Source organism: Anneissia japonica, unplaced genomic scaffold, assembly GCF_011630105.1.
Source record: "Anneissia japonica isolate Jap-2015-1 unplaced genomic scaffold, ASM1163010v1 scaffold4988_len2956909_cov206, whole genome shotgun sequence".
Classification (NCBI taxonomy): domain Eukaryota; kingdom Metazoa; phylum Echinodermata; class Crinoidea; order Comatulida; family Comatulidae; genus Anneissia; species Anneissia japonica.
Genome location: NW_022696345.1, coordinates 2,102,742 through 2,117,290, shown reverse-complemented (window position 1 = coordinate 2,117,290; position 14,549 = coordinate 2,102,742). Strand labels below are relative to the sequence as shown.

General features: G+C 35.0%; 1 protein-coding gene across 1 annotated transcript in view; it reads left to right on the top strand.

The window, feature by feature from the left end:
* The window catches only part of LOC117101856 (E3 ubiquitin-protein ligase MIB2-like), a 20,219-nt gene extending 9,818 nt beyond the window's left edge, over positions 1–10,401 (top strand). Inside the window, exons 7-16 of the mRNA XM_033241971.1 lie at positions 1,072–1,193; positions 1,643–1,772; positions 2,529–2,725; positions 3,178–3,326; positions 3,941–4,103; positions 5,983–6,137; positions 6,611–6,740; positions 7,456–7,662; positions 8,250–8,431; positions 8,599–10,401. Of these exons, the coding sequence (XP_033097862.1) occupies positions 1,072–1,193; positions 1,643–1,772; positions 2,529–2,725; positions 3,178–3,326; positions 3,941–4,103; positions 5,983–6,137; positions 6,611–6,740; positions 7,456–7,662; positions 8,250–8,431; positions 8,599–8,653 (1,490 nt within the window). The 3' untranslated portion in view covers positions 8,654–10,401. The remainder of the gene's footprint in view (positions 1–1,071; positions 1,194–1,642; positions 1,773–2,528; positions 2,726–3,177; positions 3,327–3,940; positions 4,104–5,982; positions 6,138–6,610; positions 6,741–7,455; positions 7,663–8,249; positions 8,432–8,598) is intronic.
* Positions 10,402–14,549: the final 4,148 nt, after the last annotated feature.

Genomic DNA, 14,549 nt, shown 5'->3' with positions numbered 1-14,549 from the left:
GTTTTAAAATACTGTACAAATCAATATAATTCAGCTTCCTAAGGAAATTGCGAATGTAATTTTTAATAAACTTGAACTTGAATGTGAACTAATAATTAAAGATAACTTCATTCTGAATGTACCGTAAGTTCTATCTCGAAAGAATCCCATCATCTTGATTAGAAGCCCATGGGCTTTCTTTGAGACTACTTTTGCAAACTGAAGAGGTGGTGGGGTGGGGGAGAGGGCTTGTTTTTGAGATGGGCTTCTTACATGGATTAAGCCCGTGGGTATTAATTAAGGGTTTACAGTATGCAAATGATTATATTATAAATACAATACACTATTTTTGCATGAAATTGAATGTTCAATTTAAATAGTAGGCCTAATGATATATACAGTATTCTCTGGAAATCGTCTAGCTTATGTTTTCTTTCTGTCGAGAGCAGAGCAATGATATTACCAAATGTATATAATATTGATAGAATAGAGTAAATCACACACATGGTACAGGGAAAAGAGTTTTAATTTCACTGTTCATAAGAAAATTGATAACACGTTTAACTATGAAGGAATCTTATTATGGAATAGTTTGCCGCGTAATAATCTATTGTATCACATCAATGTTTTAATTAACTGCCTCTTCTCTTTTTTTATGTCAAAAATGATAATTGTTTGGGCCCTTTTAAATCAACTTGCCACAGTTTTATTGCTTGTGATGTTATTTTTATTGTTATTATTTATTATTATCATTATGATCATTTTTTCTTTGTAATGATTTCATGGAAAGAAATAAATACTACAGCATTTTGGTTTTGAATTCTTGCAAAGCATATAATAAGATTAAATAATAAAATATGTCGGTATTATATAGCGTTCTACTTAACTAGGCTCAGAGCGCTTCACATTATCTTTATTATATTTTGAAACAATGCCTGGTACACATACTCATGAAGAATAAAAAAAAAACACTTATATAAGCACAATTCATAGAAATGAATGCAACTATTATAGTACAAGACTGTTTCAATAAAGCAGGTCTATTTAAAACAGTTTTTATTACTAATTGCTTTATACTTTATCTCTAATCAGATATGATGTACCACAGAGTAATGTTTCCAGTCGGTGGCTCCGTCAAAGTGCGTGACTTACCCATCGAAACGTTTCGTCGTCTTCAACAGGATCGTTGCGGTTGGCAAGACACAATGATTTCGGTCAGTTACAGTAAAAGGTGTGGCGAAATCAGTTAAAGCCCATCAAACATAACAAAAGCAATCAAAAAAAACATCAAATATTAAAATGTTCCTTTAAATTATTACATTCTGTCGTGTTACTATCCTCTGAATAAAATTTAAAGAAAAGAAAAGTAATGATATATATAATGTATAAATTCGTATTATGTACAATACACTAGGCTTTTAATTGTGTATACTGAAAATCAACTTACTCCGCTTCACTTTTCCGTTATTGGGTAGGTATAATATCTGTCTCTTATACACATCTTATCTACCATGTTTATATTTAGTTTGATGTCGATGTTTTTATATTCCCTCCCCCACCCCCAATAATTCAAAATTGGATATATTATACTTCGTTATTTTACCGCATCATATTAGTGTATAAGTACGCATCTTCTATTGACATTTGATTCACTTTTGTACAGACTGCAGGTAAAGACGGTACTGTTGTAGCAATTGCAAAGGACGGCGACATCAAAGTGGAAACTGAAAGTAGTGGTTGCTGGTTTTATAATCCAATCTGTCTTGAAGCTGCTGATGGAGGGGACGATGATGGTAAGAAGGGCAATTGTCTCGCCATTTAATGGCTCTTTCTGCTAAGCACCGCCTCTTGGATATTTTTGCTATGGTCCCGCAAAACTATAGCGTAAAATGTATGTAAACACGTGTGTTAATACGACACGCGCGTCCTCCAGGCCCTGTACTGATTGGTCAGTTGTTTGATTGACACTCCGGAAAGGTCATTCTAATATGAGGACGAGACCAACCTGTGAATATCCTACTTCCTTGTGTTTTTGTAAGGCATTTTGCTCTGATTACCTCGTCCATCGAATTAGACACTAAACCGTTAGTTCTATTTGCCAAATAGCACATATACACACGAAAAATACTTAGTATACTATTCAAAAAGAGTAGGAGGTTGCGGTACTGGCCGTGACAGGCGCTGCACTGTGGATGACACTAGCCTCCATCGGGTAATCCAATTTTGAATTTCAACAGGAACCATTATATGCACAGATTTACGCTTTGTAACAAGTAACATTAAAATCAGATGATGTTTTATGAAATTATGATACCATATTCGTGTGTTTTTTTTTATGACATGTGTTGGTTTTCTGTTTTGGCTTTTCTTCTATCTGCAGCCGTGTCATTTTGTAAAACAGTCTTCCATAGATGCTACAGTTTGTGATGAAATGTACCGTGTAGAAATAGAGATATTAATAAATGTTTCCCGTTCGTAACTATCGATTGGTGTCATAACAAAATAAAATGTTGAGTTTTTAAAATGATAAAATCACGATTGGGTTGTAGGTGACGCAGGGGACCTTGTACGTGCGTTAATAGGGATGGCGTTAGCAGAACGCTTAGCACGTGATTTAATCGGTGGTGGACTTGGTGGCGGAGTTCTTGGAGCAGGAGGAGCCAACAGTGTCGAAGCCATGATCAAAGCTGTTGCTCAGGGCGACACCGATGGTCTGAAGCGACTACTAACCCAACATCCAGACTGGGTATGTTAACTGGATGAGTTATTATTATTATTCATATTATTAACACTAATGAATGTAAAAGACGTGACATGACATTCATGAATCATCTTGGCAAACATAAGCAAGGACCGTCCTATAGCTACACACAGTTACGTAATGGAATTTATTTAGTACATAACACTGAAAATATATATTATACTCTAATCTTGCAAAAGAATGTATAAAGAAAAGATGGAGAGAAAAAAATAAATAAACCGCGATCCTATCATAAACTATAATCTTGAAAGTAAATAACCCAAAGCCGAGGAACCTTTCTCCTGACAATTAGTGGTTGGCATGCTCAGATCGTCATTCTTTGACGAAAGTCGTTAGCTCCATTAGGCCTATATATATTATACAATAACCTACACCTGAATTCATCATTGGATCATAGCCTACTGTACCATCATATTCTATTTGATCATATTCTAAAGATTGACAGGAAGGCGCAAGATATGAGTGCGCTGCACGTTGCTGCCCACCAGGGCCAGTTGGAATGCATAAAAATTCTAGTAAAAGCTGGAGCAACGATGAACTTGCGGGACAAAAACCAACTTACTCCGCTTCACTTCTCCGTTATTGGGTAGGTATTATATGTTATGATAGTTTTTTTCTCATTCTTCATCTCACTTCACTCTCCGTTAGGCCTATAGGATTGTTCCTGTCCGATTCAATTCCTCCTTTCTGTATATTTCCTCTAACATCAAATCAAATCAAACTAGATTTAACCACTGAGGCATTCTTAATTTCCGATTATATTTCTGTCATTCCCTTATGCACTCAGAGTTCTTTTCTAGGTTTTGTTGGTATCTTTTGTTGCTGCTTCCATTTATTATTTCTTAAGACGTCCTCTGGCAATCTGGTATTCTTCATTGCTGCTTCCATTTCCCCTTAATCTAGACGTCCTCTGACAATCTGGTATCCTTCTTGCTTCCATTTCCCCTAAATTTAGACGTTCTCTGGCAATCTGGTATGCTTTATTGCTGCTTCCATTTCCCCTTAATTTAGACGTCTTCTAGCAATCTTGTATCCGTAATTTCTTCTATAATAATTTGCAATTGTAACGACTACAAAAATAAAAGTAGAATGTTGATATAAATTTATTGACGATCACTTATTCCATGGTTACGATGATGTTGGTTGAAAATTTAATAAATAACAAATAAATTGATATCAACATTAATTTGCGTCTTTAAGGAAGGAGCCAAATGCTACAGAATTATTGCTTAACAGTGGGTGTACGGTGGATGCCGCTGATAAAAACGGGCTCACGTCATTACACTTGTGTGCTCTTCATGGTCAGAAAGAGTGTGCGCACTTCCTGCTCCAAGAAATGTTTTTCTGCGACCGAAATGCTCAGGTACCTTGTACATTGCAATAAATATGATGATGTTAATGCTAATAGAAATATTAAGAATAATAAAGAGACTGATGTCATATTAATGATAAAGATGCTAATAATCGACCTTTCCGGAGTGTCAATCAAACTTAACAACTGACCAATCAAAACAGTGCTAGGAATGTGCGCGCGTCTTACAAACACACGTGTTGTCCCACAAACGCACGTGTTCGCGTATGTTTTTACCATAGAGATATAATAGCTCTATGGTTTTATACGGAAGCACCTAAGTGCCATTCGACTTGACGACTTGTCAAGATAATTTATGTTGTCAAGTCGACATAATATACATATCATGTCGACATGGCGAGATAGATTATCTTGACAAGTCGTCATAGTAAAAATTGTATGTTGTCATGGCAAGATAGATTATACTGACAAGTCGACATAATATAAGTTGTATGTTGTCATGGCGATATAGGTTATCTTGACAAGTCGTCATAATAAAAATTGTATATGTTGTCATGGCGAGATAGATTATCTTGACAAGTCGACATAGTAAAAATTGTATGTTGTCATGGCGAAATAGATTATCTTGACAAGTCGTCATAGTAAAAATTGTATGTTGTCATGGCGAGATAGATTATCTTGACAAGTCGACATAGTAAAAGTTTTATGTTGAAATATGATCAAATAGAATATGATGGTACAGTTGGCTATGATCCAATGATGAATTCAGGTGTAGGTTATTGTATAATAAATATATGCCTAATGGAGCAATTTGTATTCTGTCGACTTGTCAAGATAATCTATCTCGCCATGACAACATACAATTTTTATTATATCGACTTGTCAAGATAACGTATCTTGCCATGACAACATACAACTTATATTATGTCGACTTGTCAAGATAATCTATCTCGCCATGACAACATACAATATGTATTATGTCGACTTGTCAAGATAATCTATCTCGCCATGACAACATAACACTTTTACTATGTCGACTTGTCAAGATAATCTATCTCACCATGACAACATACCACTTTTATTATGTCGACTTGTCAAGATAACCTATCTCGTCATGACAACATACAATTTTTAGTATGTCGACTTGTCAAGATAATCTATCTCGCCATGTCGACATGATATGTATATTATGTCGACTTGACAACATAATTATCTTGACAAGTCGTCAAGTCGAATGGCACTTAGGTGCTTCCGTAGTTTTAACATGGTTAACCGTTTTAACACTGCCGTCTTGTGTGGGACCTTAGCAACAATATCCAAGGGGCGGAGCTTAGCGGAAAGGTCTATTATTAATAACGATGCGAGTTATACTTACTATGAATAATAATAATGACAAAAATGATGATAATGCTATTGGTAAATAGTAATGAAAATGGTAATGATAACGCACGATAGTGATGATATGATAATGATAAGGATGATAATTCTATTTTTTGTTGAGTTTGAGCTATATGATTTGACGAAGAAAAGGTTATCACGCAACAACAACCAGTCGACCAGTCAGTTTAATGAGTTTGTATAGGCTACACTTGGCGTATCTAGGAGGATAAACTTGGAACGGCTTGGGGTTGGGGCGCGAATGTCCGAGTGGCTTGATACTTGTGCGTGGGCGTGTGCTGCTGGCAGAATAATATAATATGAGCTGATTTTATCTACTTGAGCGTACTTTGTTTTTGCTCAGCAAATTTCCAGTAAGATGCGTCTGGGGGTCGGGGCGCTCTTCCAATAACCCATCCAGGTAGATACGCCACTGGATATAAATATGAGTATTATCTTGTCTTTATGTATCTTAATGTGATTTTATGTATCCTTGTATCTAGAAGCATGAATAAAATGAAACTAATAAGTTAAATATTTTTGTTGTTGGTAGGACAAGGATGGAGATACGGCCTTGCACTGCGCAATCGTAAAGGACGAGAGGAGCATGATCAACCTACTAGTTCATGACAATCAAACAGATTTTAAGATCTGTAACAAACGAGGCTTCAATGCACTCCAATGGGCGTCTCTCAAAGATAATGACCAGTAGGTTCTCATCTGCATCGAATTCGAATATCAATTTATTATTCTTTTTTTTTATTCATCATAATCATCAGCATTATCATTATCACTATCATCCGTCTCATCACCAACATCATCACCATCATTATCAGCCAGTTAGCATCAACATCATCATCATCATCATGATCGTCATCATCATCATTATGATCATCTGAGACAAGTATATAAATATATAGTTGTCTCAGATCTTTTTATACATCATCATTACCGTCGTCGTCATCATTATCAATATCATCGTCATCATCATAGTTATTTATATTTAGTATATCATTATTATTAGAAGTGCTGTTGTTATTTTTTTTCTCGTTATTATCCATACTATTATTAATATTATTATAATAGTTTTTAATGATATAGGCCTATGCATTGTTTTTTTAATTATTATTAACATGTTCTAATTATCATTAACTATTCAAATCTCGTTTCTTTTAATTCAGTGCAGTGCAACGAATTGTGGACAAGTGCCCCACAATAGTTGATTACAAGATGGCAGACGGGGGACATGCTCCCCTTCACATCGCATCCATCAATGGACATACTAATGTTGCCAAAATTCTGATTGTACAGGTCGGTATAGGATTGTATATTCTATAAATCCAAAACACGTCAGAAGGGACAAATTGCTTATTATTTTTTGCTTTAAAGTTCTGATGGGCCTTCTAAACTGCAACACGGTTTATGATGGTATCAAAATCAATACCAGACATAATGATCGCTTGTGTTTCTGTCAGCAAGCATCAAGGACCCAAGCATTTTTCAACTCGGTAGCCATCAGGTTGCCTCGTGTCTGGGACCAACTCCCTAGATTGTTAACCGATGCTGCAGTTTTAGAAAGCCCATCCTCTTTTCTTCGTAAGGTTTCTTTGTATTTTGATTCGCTGTAATGTTTGATGTTTTAATGTGTTGCTGAATTTGGGGTTGGGTAAACAGGCTTTGCTACAGTGATTTGGTTCACTCTGGTTGTCCTTGGTCTCCCCAAATTTCAGCTTTTGTTGTTGTTGTTGTTGTAAATGACCAAATAAATAATGAAATGAAATGAGCGCTAGACCATGAGACTCCGTCTAATGATTGTCGATGGTCGTCTTTCATAGAAACGCGTCGGCTGTCGACCGTCGAGCGCAGTGGGTGCCCGGCTTAATAAAAGTATTAAATCGTTATCATCAACATCTTTATCACCGACGTCATTGTTATTATTATCATTGTCATTGCTTTAATAATAACTCATTACATCTGCTATACTTGATCTTTTGAATAATATTAGGCTATAACTATTTAAATTTAGGGAAACGCTGACGTGAATACGAGAAATGCTAAAATGGGCACACCCCTTCACCTTGCAGTGGAGAAGGGAATGACAGAAATGATCGAGTTATTGGTCCAAAAAGGCGCGAATGTCAATGCCCAAGACGAGGACGGTGATACGGCTCTGCATGTGCTGCAGATCAAAGAGTCCGGAAGGCAATTAATGGGAAACACGCTCTTAGGATTGGTAAGTAGGCCTATATCACATTATTTGAAAGTGATGATTAAATAAATATTAGGCCCTATCTGTCTTCAGCTAATAAACAGGATTACAATTCAATATTTTAATTAAATTTGTGTCTTTTTATATAAATTATTAACTTAACAATAATTAATATAAGATGACTGTTATTATTAATATTATTATCATCAAATTAAATGTAAAGGTTTTTTTTTTAAATCAAGGCAACTAAACCGATATTACGATTATTAAGATTAGGCATGATGTTTTTGATGATAATTGCAATTTGATGATTATTACGATTAATATTTTGCCTTATTTTTATTATTTTTATTCTCGTCGTTATCCTACTCTTTCTTGTTGTAGTTCGTGTCAATTATTTTCCGTATTGGGCCTTCTCATTTTTAATATTCAAATTTAATGTCTGGGAGTAGGAATTTATTTTCCTTTATTACTTACCCTCTCAACTAAAACAATAAATAATAATAGGCCTATTGTTGTTCTTTATTGATTGATGGTCTTTATTACAACAACAACTTAATAATGACATCACATTTATTAATAATACTCTTTCTTCACTTGTTTAACTGCAGCTCGTGAATGCTGCCAGTGGTGGAAGGGGTAATGGCAAGGAAAAGGCTGCTGCCATTGGCATTTACCTTATCAAAAATGGCGCCGACATTAATATTAAGAATAAGAAACAAATGTCAATATTGGATTGCATTATTGATCCTGAAATCGAAGCTGTGGTGAAGGCTGCCCACCAAGATTACAGGTTTGACCTACTTGTTAATGCTTGTTTTCCTTGCAATATCAACATTGTACCACACACCAGATAGTAATACAGTACAAATAGTATAGTAACGTTAACGTTACAAAAGTAGGCCTATTCATATTATTATTACTTCTATTATTAAATATCGATATTTTTTATTTTTTTAGAAGAAGAAATCAGCCAGCGGAAATCGGGAAGGAAAAAAAGTGTATCGTTATGTGAAAATAATTGAGTGCGTGAGACTTGAAAATTCCCCCACCCCCTTCCAGGACAATTTTATTTCCTAAATGCTTAAAAATTCATTCAGGATCTGAAATTTTTCCTTGAGAATACATACATCTGAGGTCGTCCACACGAACCTTCTCATAGTGCATGAGCTGACAGTGTCTACTGTAGTATATGTACCTTTGATCATATCCGAGAGCGCTTTATAAAATGACATATTTACATGTACAGTGTTGAGCTATTTACACTAGACACGATAACGACACGACACGCGATATCATCGCGTAGTTTATATTCTTCAACACACATCGTGTCTGGTGTAAATGTAGCTTTAGTGCAGCTAATTGGTATTATGGTGTATATTAGATTTTTTTGGTAAGAAGAGGACTACGAAGGTATACAAATAGTATACATATTTTTTAATGTATACGCATCACATTTATGCGTGAGATTTTGGTCCTTAGAGCGTGAGACAGACCCCAAATGCGCGAGTCTTAACGCCGAATGCGTGAGGCTTGTTAGATCTATAATTGGTGTCACGATTTAAATCATTATCTTATTCAAACTTGTCTGTATGCAATCTATGTTTATTCAAAGTTTTATCATTTTAAGGTGGTGTGAGGACTCTTAATTGTCCCAAATATTTTATGAAAATTCGTAAAAGAGAAGGTAAATATACAATTCGCAAGGCGGTATTGTCATCATAATCTGTGCATATTTAGCATGCACCAGAGAGGTTTTAAATAATAAACCGTAATCAGTTTGTTTTCATTATTTTGAATAACACTTTTTATCATCATCTATAATATTTAAAAAATTACATTGAGCTGTAAATATTGATAATACAGGTCTCCCTCCAATTAAAGACCCCCAATTGAAGATCATCTCCAATTATTAAAGACCACTTTTCTAAGGTTCCAAATTAACAAATGTTTTTTATCTTTATTATTCTAATTAGAGACCAAAACTGCTAAAGACTATATAAACCACGGCTCCAGAAGAGATCTTTAATTGGAGGGAGACTGGTATTTAGTGTATTAATGACATTAGGTAAAATATCAATGATGATAAATAATGTTAATGCTTGCATCACTGTACAATCATTACCGTTAGGCTTAACTCGACCGTAAAATAATGTACTGCACTACACGCTTATCACCATATTCACAGGGAAGATGTGTTTTAATTAGGTACGTCATAATTACGTCGAATCAAAACACAACAATTCACTATCGCATACATAGGCCTTATAGGTTGCATTTACGTTTCACTGTTATATTTTTCTTTGAATAATATATATCTATTTTGCATAAAGTTTCTTTAATTTTAATTGGTGAATAATGTCGAAAAAATAAATTGTAGACCCTATTGAATAAGCATGAAGAACGTTTTATAGTAATCATTGTTTACAATGTTAACGTCTATATAAATATCACATTATTGTGTATGTAACTTTAGATAACCAGTGGACATTATGGTCTATAGAGCCATCTGGTATTTCAGAGGTTTGAACAAACTTTGTGTATGTATTCAGAATCCATTTAAAAGGTATTTTACAGTTTAAGGAGCGAACGTGATCTGTACTAAGAAGTAAACGCTGCGCAGGAGCATATTCGTATGTTCAAATGAAACTATTTTCACATAAAGTCTCATAATTACTTAGCACAATTACATTATTATAAAACAATTACCTAAAACGGTTGAAATCAATCAAACTTGAATAAATGTTTATATATTTATGCTTATCTTTGCTTTCATCTGGTGTGTTCAGTGAGTTAGTCAGTGAGGTGGCCTATTACATAAGGCAGATTTTTTTTGTGTAATATCCTACGTATAAAATATGTGATCATTAATTATCTGGTAATACATTCAGAACTACTAACGAACAGTTGTCAATGACTCTCCGTATCCGTTTGTGCTTCCTACCCACGGGGGCCAAATTACATTGCAGTGAAATCGTCCATTTCATCTTACGTTGTCCTGGTAATGAATGGACCTATCGACAATGTCAAACTTAACGACTGAAAAATCAGAAAAAAAGACTAGGAATACGCGGCTGTCCCACACATGAGTTGTCCCGCAAAATGTTTGCGTACGTTTACACCTTCATTTTGTGGGACAACACCGTCCATTTTTGTGTCCAAATCTTCCCGATGAATACATGCAGAGTATACGAGTTAGGTACATTACACATAGTTTTCACATGTTATTACTTAATTGAAAACTAATATCAAAAGCGTGATTTAAAATTTATTTTTAGAATTCGAATACTTGCCCGCATTCACGAGCGCTTTATAATTAAATGCGAATACATAGAAATTATAATTGGAATGTTAAAGGTTCTATGACTGAAAAGACCTGCCTTTGTCAAAAAAGTTATGTTTTGCTGTTTACTTTAGGCCTACACAATATCAGTTTAGGGCCTATATATTGCGGCCAACTGACCTACATGGCCTACTATTTTAATACTTATAAATGATAATAATCAAATTAATAATATCAGATTTGTGTGCTCGCTCATATTCAATTTTAAAGAACAATCCAGATATACTCTATTTACGGATCATTGAAATCTGTAAAACCGACAAAGACTAAAAGTAATGATACTGGCTGCTCAATATTGGACTGCCAGCACTGATTTTGATAAAGTAGGCAGGAAAAATTGATACAGAATTAACAAGACCAATGAATTAAGAAGACACGTCGACAAAGGATTGCCCTTTACATTTTAAACAATAATTTTCTGAGTGATAATTTTGTGTAGGACTACTAATGTACAAACGAAAATGATGCAGCCGACTTGACATAATACTATTTTAATATTTATTATTATAATAATATTTATTATCGCACCGATGCCTGCACGTGCTCATTCCAGATGTTTCTATCCAACATACAATTTTGAAGCTCTTTCACATTTTTCATCCCTGTGTCTTGCTTAAGTATGTCTATGAAAGTGGTTTTCTTTCCACCTATTCTTGTATCCATCCAGAGGTTGCCATAGCACTAGGTCGCAAGCGACTTCCTCACTGTGACGCACACACTGATGACCAGCAAGTTGCATTCTTCTTTGCGTCACTTTTTCAGACGAGAGGGATGTTTTGATACAGTTGTTCGTTTGTTACTATAAACAATAATTAAAGGAGGATTTTTGGCAAAGAAACATTTAGTATGATATAATTTTTTCATTTTATTATAATATGATCTCGAAAATCACTTGTTCCTCTTGGCAAAATTCAAGAAAAAATACGTTTTTCCCACACAAATTAAATACATGAATAACACAAATGTAACCTAAAATAATATAAGAGTAACTAATGTTGATTACATTTTGATAGACATATTTAATTTTTTTGTTGGTTCATATATCATTTATTTTCGCCACTTAAGGGTCTAGGCCTGTATATGGCAGGATTGCCTAATTGAAGAATGCTTGCCATCGAGCGGCTCTCCGACTATCGAAAAGGATTAAAGAACTGCCTAAAAATAGTAAATTATTACAGTACATGTATATATAATATGAAATGGAATATAAAGTAATAAAGTCATAAAAAAAACCATATATATATATATATATATATATATATATATATAGTTACATGAAATTCAATTCCTAAAAAGGCCGCTAATTGTATTATACAATATTATATACAGGAACGCACATCAGAATGGGTTCTAAATTCAATATCGCAACTATTTCTATCTATGGCTCTGGGTGGGGCCAGAACCGTAGATAGAGAGAGTTTGGCCAACTTGGGGCATGGACGCCATGTCGTTACCAAACAGCCCAGGCGCATGCGCGCGTATAGCTTTAATGTTTTGTTTTGGTGACAACATGGCCGGTGTAAGTCATGTGATTGCGATCCACCCAATCACACGCGCGTATATCGAATCCCGTGAATCCGAGTTGGCCAACTCTCTTTATCTACGGCTCTGGGTGGGGCGTGCTACCGACGCCCTCTATTGCTGATTTCTTTGTATTTCACAGACTTTGTATTCCACTTCCTTCAATATTCCAAAATGAATGTGACCGAATGTATTGATTTGTTAACAAATATAAACTGGGACAATACTCTTGACGGATCTGATGTTAACGAATCATGGGATAAGTTCAAAATACGCTTCCATGAGGATATAGGGCCTACATAAGGTTGTGGCTATTCGTAAAGCTACGGCAAAGCCAAAAAACCCTTGGATTACCCCTGAATTAGTCAGAATAATCCGTAAAAAAGATAGAATGTACAAAAGAGCTAAACGTTCCAGTAACACAAATAAATGGACCACTTATAAGACGTTTAGGAATAGAGTTATTTATGAAACTAGAAAAAGAAAGAATCCGTACTTCACCTGAGGAGATAGTCGGCTTATAAACAAGCTTAAACCTTGCAAATCGCCTGGTCAAGATGGTATAACTTCCACTATGCTCAAGCTAACTGCAATATTTATCGCAGAGCCACTTACAAAATTGTTCAACCTGTCTCTTTCATCTGGTACGGTTCCCAATGATTGGAAGAAAACCTATCCACAATTCTGGTGCACCTGATGACATTACTAACTACACCTCTAATCTCACTATGTTCCATTTGTTGGTATTGCTTGAAAAAGCAATAAATAAGCATCTTTTACTACACCTTGATATGTAGGCCTACTCTTTATTATTTCCCCACCAACATGGTATTCTTGATGCTCGTATATGCCACCTCCTATATTGATGTCATATTTTTAGATTGGAGCAAAGCGTTCGATCGAATAAGTCACACAGTTCTCAATAAATTACATCATTATGCATATGTGGACCATTATATGATTGGTTTTATATTTACTTGGACAATATAACTCAACTAGTGGTTTTTAGAGGAGCCAATTCATTCTTGTATCGTCCGATCGGGGGTTTCACAAGGCCCACTCTGTTTAATTTGTTCATTTTGGACCGCCCTAACCTTGTTTCTTCTTCTATGTATCAATATGCTGATGACACACATTTTACATCGCTCCATCAAAAACAACGACGACTCTCTGTTACTCCAGAAAGATTTAGGCAACATGTTACTAACGGAATGAAATTAAATGCTTTATATAAATATGGGAATCACAGGGTCACGTAATGCATCAAATATGTTTATATATAATATAAATGGCATTAATTTAACTAGTGTTAATAGTTACAAGTACCTTGGTGTTTTAGTTAATACCAAACTTGACTGGAAACCTCATATCACTGCATCCAAGGCAAATCTCGGTTATTAGGTTGTATTTTGAGGCTACTAGATACACTTTCGTGATCCTCAAATTATTATTAATTTAACGCCCTCGTTCGGCCTATCCTCCTTCATTGCGGCCTGTCTACCTGGTTGGTTACCCCATAGAGAAAATATGTTCTATTTTCTCTATGGTTACCCTATGAGATCGGCGATCTGTTATCTCTCGGATCAGTACAGCGCAGAATGACCAGATGATGTATGAATAGGGATATTTCCTAGCCTGAGATTGGCTCTTCTTAATTTATCTTCTCTAAAAGATAGACTTGTTTTCATTATTATTTCATTTGCTGCAAAATGTTTATAAAATAAATATTTCGTTTCTGCCCGTCCTTTTACCAATATTATCAACCATCGTCATCTGAAACATGTTAAATTTGTGCATCAGTACATATTGATTGCTTTAAATATCACATTTTCAACCAGTTTTCGACAGTCTGGACACATTGCCTATTGATGTGCAAAATTCCCTTTTGGTTAGTTTTAATTTATTTTTCTTTACATAACCTTTTTTAAAATCGGTAATTACTGAGAAAAGTCTGGTTCTGTCCGAAAGCTCTGATTCTATCTTTGGTAATTGCTTATCACAATTGTATCACTGGCGAGATCCAGTTATTGATTTCTACAGCATATAT